At 41.2% G+C, this 10,641-nt stretch overlaps 1 protein-coding gene across 1 annotated transcript; it reads right to left on the bottom strand.

Annotated features, from left to right (window-relative positions):
- Window positions 1–10,026: 10,026 nt before the first annotated feature.
- LOC145061335 (pathogenesis-related leaf protein 4-like) lies at window positions 10,027–10,641 on the bottom strand. The gene has a single exon (XM_079008772.1). It carries the CDS (start codon window positions 10,620–10,622, stop codon window positions 10,140–10,142), a length of 483 nt encoding a protein of 160 aa, XP_078864898.1. The 5' UTR covers window positions 10,623–10,641; the 3' UTR covers window positions 10,027–10,139.

The following is a 10,641-nucleotide window of genomic DNA, read 5'->3' as shown; positions in this document are numbered from 1 at the left end:
GGAGCCAGTAAGTAACCCCAAAATACCACACAAGTTATTTGTCTATGAGATATGATAGAACAGCATGCTAGTACTAGGCTAGGGATCTTCAGGTTCATGATAGAGTTGCCTTATTTATGATGCCTACTAACCTAGGGTTTCTTTCTGTATGATATTTCCAGTGTTCCTCTAGGAGTGAGGGTTGAGTGCTTGTTATGTATGTTCATCACTAGGGTGTTGTGGTGATACCTGATATAAATATGGGTAGGTGTGGAAGGTAGTATGGGCCCGTACTACTGAAAGCACAGGACCCATACGCGTATCAAGGAAGCCACAACCTCTAGGGTTGGGTTGGGAGTTGGTTCCTGGGGTTCTGGGAGAGCGTCTGATGTTTTGCGGTATTTTCAGCATGGTGGTTACAAGGCATGCTGGGAGTGGATCCGGGTCAGGATCGCGAGCAGGAGGAGGCGGTCAGGGTGGGTCAGCACCACCCGAGGTTATTGGTCAGATGAGCACAGACGAGTTGGATGCTAGGATTCGTGAGATCCTGCATGATGAGGTTGCTGCGTTGTTCCGGGCCGAGTTGCTAGAACTGTTTGGGTCGATCAAGACCGCCATGGTTGACTATTTTGATGAGCGCTATGCAGCTCTTACAGAGACGGCTGCCGCGGCGGCTACAATAGCTATAGCAGCGGTAGGGGGAGGAGCCGGTAAAGGTTTTCAATATCGGGACTTCGATAATACAAAGCCCCTACCTTCGATGGAGTTCAGGACCCGATTGTTGTTTTGAGATGGTTGTTAGACGTGGAGGGGTGTTTCTTCACGTGTTCATGCCCTGCTGATCAGAGAGTGAGATGCGCTCTGAACCTGTTGAGGCTCGGGGCGAAGGATTGGTGGAGATTGACCATGGGGTCATATTCGGATGCACAGAGGGCTGCGGTTTCATGGGATCAATTCCCGGAGATGTTCAGTACCCGTTATGTTCCACGGGTTGAGAGGGAGAGGTTGGCTCAGGAGTTCCTAGAGCTGAAGCAGGACTCAGAGTCGGTGACGGATATCACCAGGATGTTCACTGAGAGGGCGATGCTTTGCCTAGAGTTTGCTTCGGAGCAGGCTCCGATGTCCCGATATCTGAGTATGCTCAAGAAGGATATCAGGCAGTTTGTGTCTACGCAGAAGTGAGAGACCTTGTTGGAGTTGCAGGAGGCCACTCGGCGGCGTGAGTTGGAGATTGAGTTGCAGTTGAGAGAGCAGAGGCAGGCCCCAACACAGTCGCAACCGGCGCTGAAACGGTCCAAGACCGTTGATTCTAGGTTGGGAGATCAGAGCAGCCGCACTTGTGGGAAGTGCGGGAAGGGTCACACTGGAGTTTGTAGGTCCGATGGTATGTGCTGCAAGTACGGGAGAGAGGGGCATTATGCGAGGGATTGCCGTCAGTCAGCCCCAGTTTAGGATATGAGGATTTGTTATCAGTGTCATCAGGTTGGTCACTTGAGGGCCAACTGTCCATAGCATGCTGCAGGATCGGTGCAGGCTCCAGCACCGGCCACTTTGAGGATTACGGGTGGAGGTCAGGGTGGATCAGAGCCCCCGAGGGCTCAGGGGCGTGCTTTTCAGCTTATAGCAGAGGACGTCAAGGCAGAGCTGGATGCAGCTGTGGATATGTTTCCTTTTTGATATCTTGTTATCTTATGGTTGCTATGGAGTATTATATCTGCTAGTCTTGTTCGCATCATTCATGGTATTGTATTCGTTCTATCTTTCGGGTTTGTGGTATTATTGAGGGGTCGGTAGTTAGGGGTTGGAATCAGTTAGCACCCAAGGGATTGATGGTCAGGTTTTGGTTGATTGGTCTTGTTTTCGGGTATAGCAATTGTGTTTTGAGAAGTGTTCAGCGGGGAGTCGAACTCCCTTAGAGTTCGAGATGCGCGATGTCGGTTGGGTCACAGGTGGTTAGTAGTCAGTGCTCTAAGTGGGGAGAATTGGAAAATTCTCAGGAGGACCGACAAGTATTTGAGGTTAATTAGTTGTTTGGGAGTCAACGGTGTTTCAGTTAGCCAAGAGTGTGGGCTGGTATGAGTAAGTGGCAGACTAGTGGGGGCAGGGAGCAGACCATGGATTCAGGAAAGATAGTGTTTGATGTTAGGCCTAGGTTTAGGCCATGGAAAGGATTCCGGGATCGGGACGAGAGTTCGGAACCCCTAAGGGGCTAGAACAGTATGAACGGGAAGGACTCCCTGGAAGGGTAGTTGGAATGATGTATGCTAGTTGAGCAGACCGGGAAGACTGAAGGCCGAAAGGCGTACCAGTCAGGTCAAAGGCTCGGGAGAACAGTCCAGACAGGCTGAAGGCTTAGAGAGGCGGTCCAGACATGCTGATGGTTCTGTGAACGGTCCAGACAGGCTAAAGGCCCAGGAGGGCGGTCCAGACATGCTGAAGGTTCCGAGAGTGGTCGAGATAGGCTGAAGGCCTAGTAAGGCGGTCCAGTCATGCTGAAGACTCTGTACATGTTAGTGGATTCGGTATGAGGAGAATGAGGAGATGCGTTGCCAGGGAATGATGATTGATATGGTCTGGCCCCAAGTGTTGATCAAGTTAGTGAAAGCAGTACATGGACCCGAGAGTCCTTGCAAGCAGATTCAGAGTTAGGGAAGTTCGAGGATAGCAGTTGCTCTACATGGATAATGTAGAATGAAGTAGAGCTCAGTGGCACGTGTAGGTTCGGTAAGGGTTGTTGGGTGGATTTCCTGAAAAGGAATGGCATGTAGCTCCGGAAGGAGCATGGGTACTCCAACAGAGAAGGAAGTGGAGTAAGTGGATTATTGGCAGTACTTCAGCTATTGGTAGTGAGTACTCGGATGGTACTAGTGGTATGGGAACACATCCGGGTTAGATGTCTGTTGAGGTTGCGGAAGGATTTTTGGTAGTGTAGAACCAGAACGGTTCGGAGAGGATACAAGGATGGAGCCTTAGATTTTCCAGTATGGTTGTGATCAGGAAGATATATATGTAGCGGTAATTCTTCATGGGGATGTGTAAAGGTATCGTCAGTGTGTCGGGTTTCCAGCCCAAGGATGTTAGAGCAGGTTCGGCATGCGTATGTGTCTGCAAGGGAGAGCTCATGGGAGTTGCTCAGGAGCTGAAGGATGTGCCATCCTGTCAGCTCGGAAAGAAACGAGATGGTTTCGGAAGGGAAGCAGGATGAGTCCCATAAGTGAATTCGACAAGGCTACGCCAGTCAAGGAAACGGATACCAGCTTGGTACTGGGACAGGACCCGGTGGTCTAGGGTGATGTCTAGCCTTGTAAGGGACAAATGATTGTTGTGAGTTGGGGCGATGAAAGTACCACCAGGCGATCATTGGTTAATGAGGGTAGTTATCAGAGAAAGAAGCCGGTGGCCAGCTTGAATCGGTTGTCGAAACTATGGGAGTGAAGGGTTGGACTTTTTAGAGGTTCGACAGCAGCGATCGGAGGAACCTGGGTCGGTCTATACCAGGAGATGCATTGTGGGGACATTATCGGGAATTGTGAGCTGTAGTAGGCTTCGAGAATGAAGCCTAATTTAAGTGGGGGAGAATTGTAACACCCCGAGTTCAGAAGTGCAAGTTCAGGGTGCTTGGTGTAATTAAGAAGGATAGACTCGGCGAGTCCATGGAGAGACTCGGCGAGTCGAGTCGCGATTTTGGTCACGCGTTTAGTGACCAACTCGGCGAGTCGGCGGCTAGACTCGGCGAGTTGGTCCTAGAATGAGAAACCCTATTTTTCAGGGTTTGCGCCTTATATAAGGAACCTTATGTTTTCCCCCTCAGCCTCTTTGCTGCTCATTTAGATCCAGAAAACCCTAATTCGTGAGGAGGCCCCATTGTTGAGTGAATTAGAGCTTGGAGGATGATCTTTGGTGATTGAAGCTTGGAGGTTGGAGGCTTGTATCAGGAAGCTTGGGGAGATTAGAAATCTATAGTTAGTTGCGCTCATTTCAGGGGTAAGGAACCATTTCCTTAAGCTACTCCTTCATGGATTCATGTATGGTGATTAATATGAGATCTAATTCGAGATAGAAGCTTGGATCTGAGGATGCTACTTCAGATCTAAGCTTGTTATGGTCCCTTATGTCATAAAGTTCCTGTATGAGAGTTGTTGGTGAAGTTCCTTTGTCCCAAACCTTAGCCCAAGTGTGTTTTATGCTTAGATCTCTTTGGATTCATGTAAAGTTTGCCACTTTAAGTGATGGATGGGTTGTAGGGGAGTGGATCTATGGTTTGGAGCCCTTGCATCGCTTGGAAAACCACTGTATGGATTAAGAACTAGAGGTACTCGGCGAGTCACATGGGTCAACTACGCAAGTTGGATGAAGATGGGCAGGAACTCAACGAGTTGGAAGAACAGCTCGGTGAGTACGTTGAATGTTACCTTGGACTCAACGATTCTGTTCTTGGACTCGACGTGTTTGGTCGTGGAGTCCTAACCTTTTATGATTAAGTTGTGAATCGGTGAGTCAAGGGATGACTCAGTGAGTTGAGTGCGGTTAGACTCAGAGTTGTGGGACTCGGCGAGTTGAGTCATGTTATGGGAGTTTCGGAGCATGAAGACTCGACGAGTCAGCGGGTTGACTCGGCGAGTAGAGTCAGTTAGGAGGGTTGACTTTGACTGAGGACTTTGACTTTGACTTTGACCAAGAGTTGACCAGTTGTCTTCCAGGGGTATTTTGGTAATTATGGGTATTTATTGAGTTCAGTCTTTTGGTATTGATCAGTGGTGGAGTTCGTGTCGGAGGTTGGATCAGTGTGAACTTATCCTTTTCAGTCAGCAGTCGCGAGGTGAGTTATCCTCACTATATCAATAGGGTCTAAGGCACCAAGGCCGGTCCTTTATCGGATTGTAATCCGGATATTGTTGTTATGTTAATGCTTTGCTATGTTGCATCCTGGTAGTTAGGATGGTATATGTTAGAGACCTGGTTAAGGTCGGTTTCCTGGTATATAGGATGATGCTATGCTAGTGACCGGTTAGGTCAGTATCCCGGTTAGGATGATGTTATGATATGTGATCTGCTAGATCGGTTTGATTGGATGCGTAATGTTATATGATTGTATGTTTATGTGCACATGGTTGTTGGACTGGGGTTGGGTTGAGGCGGGTCCTAATTTGTGCTGTAGGCCAACATACCCAGGGCGGACCGGTTATCCCGAAGGCCCAGCAAGCGGTCCAGATAGGCTGTAGGCCCCAAGAGGGCGGACCAGACGTGCCGAGGCTCGGAGAGTGGACCAGGCTGACTGAAGGCCCGGTGCGGGCGGACCAGTCATACTGTAGACTCAGAGAGTGGACCAGGTGGATTGAAGGCCCGGTGCGGGCAGACCAATCACACTGTAGACTCGATGTATATGGCTAGACTCGGTGGGTAGACCAGGTGGACTGTAGGCCGGTGCGGCGGACCAGTCACACAGTAGACCCGAAGTGCATGGTTGTTCTGTATTGGTTATATGATATGGTTATGATTGTATGGCGTTGGTATTTTGGGGTAATCTCACTAAGCTTTCGGGCTTACAGTTGTAGTTTAAATGTTTCAGGTACTTCAGGAGACTGTGGCAAGGAAAAGGCATGATCGTACCGCTCCTCGAGTTTTATGTGTTTACGATGTGGTTTCTGGGGAATACTCTGATAATAAATGTATTGAGAACCTTTTTGTAATAACTTTATGAAATTGGGTTGTTTTTGAAAAGTTTAAATTGGTTGGAATTTTTAGAGTGTTACAAAATACAAAAACAGAAACGAATAAAGAGATTTACCAAAGAATTGTGTAAAATATTAACTAAGAGCTTTATACTTTACAAGTACTTCAAGAGAAAAGATTAACAATATTTGTCAAAGAACTTTGGATATTCTTTTAAAGTTTAAGTGTTTAAAATAGAAAAAGAGTAATGAGGTTATTTTAAAGATTTCATAAATATCAAAATGCTTTAATGAGAAAAGATGGAAAGATTTCAATGAACAAAAATTAGTCATGAAATCGCCAAATCTCTCATAGTCTCTAAAGCATCATCTACTAATCGTCACTTGAGACACACATCAAAATGCAACATCGGACTTGAAATCTGGGTAGATAGAAAGGGATTGACTCATAATAAACTTTTTATATAATCAGGTTTCAAAACACATATCACATATACTCATCATGTAGCACACTATAAGGAAGTCATCATCAACTCATAAACATCATATAAATCTTAAATATCATATCGGAAAAACCTACCTTAAGTTTTCTTTGTAACTCATCACCTTTACTCCTTGTGACCACATGGTTTTGGGGGTTCTTGCTACATGCGTTAGTCAAGTCATGGGTGGAATGTACTCTAACAACACATCCACAGACACCTTTTTCATCCCTCATGTGGGCATTTTCTTATTACGAACCATGCACAAATCCTTGACCGATTTTATCCCTCACATGAACATGATACTATTATAACACATGCACTGGCGCTTGCCATTTTTCATCTCTACCCCCCGATGAACATGGTACTCTTATGGCGCATGTACATACCTTGGGATTTTAACCCCTCCCGTGAACATGGTAATCTAATGGAACATGTACAAACCAGTAACATCCTAAAAATACACTTAAATGTTTTTTGAAAATATTATTTCCAATTTCGAAAAAATATGGAGTTTTGAAATTGAAAAAAAAAAATAAAAAATAAAACTTAGTGTGAAAATTGAAAAAAGTCACAACCTAATGTCTTTTGTGCATTTTTTTCATTTTTAACACATCAATATGCCATTACAACATGTCGTGTTATTAGAATTAGCACGTCATCATGTTACGTTTGCAGGCAACTGGGTTGATCGCCAAGTAGTCAGAATCGTAACAAACTAAAAATGAAATGTCCAATTTTAGACAAAAAAATAACGCAGTGTCGAAATTGAATTTTCGTTTAAAATTAGTAACTTTTCTTATATTTATCCTACATATTTTTTAGCATGTAAAAATTCAAAGCTACATTGACATTAAAGAGATGGAATAGGCTTTCATTAGGAAGCCTGATCATATCAATTCCACTTGCTCTTTCTTCTTTTCCTTTTATCATTTAAAAAATTTCCTAATATTGTAATAAGTATAGCCCTTGAATTCATGAATACGTAATGAACATACACATTGTTGTCTTTCTATAATCCAATAGGTTGACTGGACAACAAAAGAAATGGAAGGCTATATATGGTTTTAGGAATTCTATAAACATGAAAATCAGGAGAAGAAAATATTACTTGGAACTTGATGCTACATAATTAACCTTTTCTTTGGGTTTAAATTCTCGCCTCTTATATCTTTCCTTCTCATCTCTCTCCTTTTTTTGTTCTCATGTAGCAGCCTCAATAGGAAGGTGTATAGGGTTTTTATAGAGGTAGGGGTTGGATATGAATAAACGAGAAAATAGACAAAGGAACCAAGGCAAACCAAGGGTTGCGTGAGTTCTTAAGACTGCAAGGAGTACCAACTCCGCACCATTTGACCATGGGTGTGGTTGTGGTGAAAAATTTCCAGTACGTCCCTTACTCCCTATTACCACATTCTCTATATCCATTTTTTCAACTTTTATAATATATAAATAAATTATATATATATATATATATATATATATATATATATATTAAAAAATTAAAAATATTATATAAAAATGTATGGAGCTTAATTATCTACAAAAAGATAATAATATTTGTGTAAAATATATTATGAAATATAAAATAAAAAATTAGGGGAATCGAAACATGACAATTTCTTTAGGTTTAACCGGAAAAAGGAAAAAGAGAAATGAAATAGCATCATACATTTTATTTCTACTATCTTCCTACCCATATTAAATGTGGATAAGTTGACTAAAATATTATCGATTTCATTAAACGTGTCATTAAATGTGTCACATGTAAACATTTGATATGGTAGGAAGTAAGTAGGAATAAAATGTAGAAGGATATTTAATTTCTCAAAGGAAAATAAGGGAAAATGAGGAGGAAGTTTACGAATGGTGATTAAAATATAAGTTTTACAACTATAGTTCTTTTTTCTCTCTTTACTTAAGGGTTGTTTGATTTTTTTGTGAAGATCTGCGTAACCACTTTTTGTCTGCGCCGCGCAGACATATGTCTTTGCAAAGTGTTTGTTTTTTGGAAGTGCGCAAATCAAATAACGTCTGTACGAGGTCTTCCTGGCGCAGACATTGACCACTGTCTTCAAAGGTCTTCAGACCCCATTTTAACCTAAACAAACAAAAAAAGAAACGAGCAACCCTGTAGGTTTTTTTTTTTTTTTTTTGTTTTATTTTTGCTGAAAATAAAATACATTTTTAATGTTTATGATACGAAATTAAGTTTGAAAAATCAATTTATTTCAACAGTTGCATACGTTAAAAACGAACAGTCTTCTTATTGCAGACTGCAGACATTTGGTCCACCTTTTTTTACTGCAAAGACTTGCAGATGTGATCCGCAGACTGTAGACATTTTGACTTCAACAAACAAAAAGCAGCTTGGTCATTTCATAATTTCTATAAATTATTTTATCTTTTATCAAGGTATATTTTTGTGACACTTTACCCTTTTATCTTAATTTAATTGTCACTTCAACCTCCTACACTTCGTTAGAATGTTAATTAAATCCATTTAACACATTCTTAGTTCGATGATATTCAGTGAAATAATTATTTTGTAACATTTTTTTATTAGTTCATTTTTAGTATTAAAAGGTCTATACAACTCAATATTGTGAGTATAACATCCTCATATAATTTAGATGACTTTTTGATGTGCCAAAACGTTGTTGTTTCGTTGCTAGCGTTGTATGCAACATTCTTTGCCTACGATAACATAAGCAAACCAAGAACATGACAACGTAACATGTACCAACCCATTTTCTTCATCGCTTCATTTTTTCTTTCATTAAGTGGTTTGCGTAACTTATTATAGTAGAGATAATCTTAAATGTGCATATTCCAAAAGTAGTAATCGTGACATTCGAATTTAACGATAATAGTTTCCCAACTTCATCCACAACTCTTATACGAATTGCTAGAATCGAGGAATTCAGTAAAAACACAGAACACATTCACAAAACAATTAAAGACGCGGATAAAATAAAGAACACAATGATTTAACATGGCTTACTTGATCAAGGAAATCAAGTAACGTCCACTGACAAACTAAAGAGAGATTCTTCTTAATAATAGCCGGCGCACATGCTCTTTGCCTTAAGGTCACATTTGTACAAAGTGGCTTTATCTATAGAGATGAGTTGATCTAAAATTTGTTGTAGATTGGGCCTATTAAACGTCACGAACTGATCTGACCCATTGATCGAGAACCACCACCCTTGTAACTATAGTATGCTGAACACCGTAGTGCTCTGCAACTACTTGTGCAACCATACTCCCCATCCTTACACCGCAGCTACCTCAACACCCACTCGATAACTGCCCAACAATTGCTTTCTTACTCCACAACTGCATGACCCCATGTTTTAGTGGTATGAAGGTTACTATGAAGATCAACTCTAGAAGTAAACCATGAAATTTAAACTTTGACTAAATTTGCAATGTTTAATAAAACACCATGGTGATTGACTTTTATAATTTACTCAAATCATTTTGAAACTTCAAAAATAAGACCAAAATTACAAATCGATTTTTTATGGACCAGAACATTTTTAAAAAGCGAAAATTTTAGATGTATTCAAAGACCAAAAACGTAAATTTCTCAAATATTGATAAAAATATGAGAAGATGCATGGACGATCCTTTAGACATTATTTGTATTTGAGGTACCAAGTGTGGGTAGATAATATTAATTCGTTAATGCATGTGTCTATCATTATACTAAACTTTTAGTTTTAATATTTTGTGACATTTTCTGTAAAATTCTTGAATAAGCAGATCTCGTGTAAGAGTATATGATCAGTATGCTGTTATAGTATTTTTGGACTCGTTTCCTCTAGATATTTGCTAAATACATAATTACAAAATATGACAGAGAAGAAAACGAACACAAGCAATCAAAAGACAAACAATGTTTCAGTATCACTTTAATTCTTTATTACACCAAAAAGATGTATATATATTTATTCATATGTTATATATCTCTATATATAACCAGCAACACAACTCAAGTTCACTAGTAAGGAGATTGGCCATTGATGTTTCCACTAGAATAATAGCTGCAAATAACGAACCACCAACTATTATTTGTACACTGAACCCTAGCACATCCAAGTTGATTAGAATTACTCCACACTACTTGAGTATAGTGTCCACAAACATGTCCACCAGCACAAGTATTTGTGGCATAATCATAATAAGGCTTCTGAGCTACCCATAAATTCACTGCTGCAGTGCCTGAGAAGGTACCACTACCTTTAGCAAGGTTCTCACCATAAGGTCCACCAGAATTGACAAGATTGCAGTCGGCTTTCCTCTGGTTAGCATAGTTTTGAGCATAGGCAGCCACAGTGGCATTCCATACAATGTTTGCGACACCCACTTCGGCACGAGCTGCATTGTGAGTATCTAAGTAATCTTGTTGGGAGTTTTGGGCATTGATGGTGTGAAGAATTGCTAGGGTAAAGAAACAAACAAGTTTAAATGACACCATTGCCATAGTTACTTTGTTGGATAAT

The sequence above is a fragment of the Lactuca serriola genome, chromosome 7 (genome assembly GCF_051521515.1).
Source record: "Lactuca serriola cultivar US96UC23 chromosome 7, Lser_US96UC23_V15, whole genome shotgun sequence".
Lineage (NCBI taxonomy): Eukaryota > Viridiplantae > Streptophyta > Magnoliopsida > Asterales > Asteraceae > Lactuca > Lactuca serriola.
The sequence above is the reverse complement of the archived record's forward strand: the minus strand, read 5'-3'. Positions and strand labels throughout refer to the sequence as shown.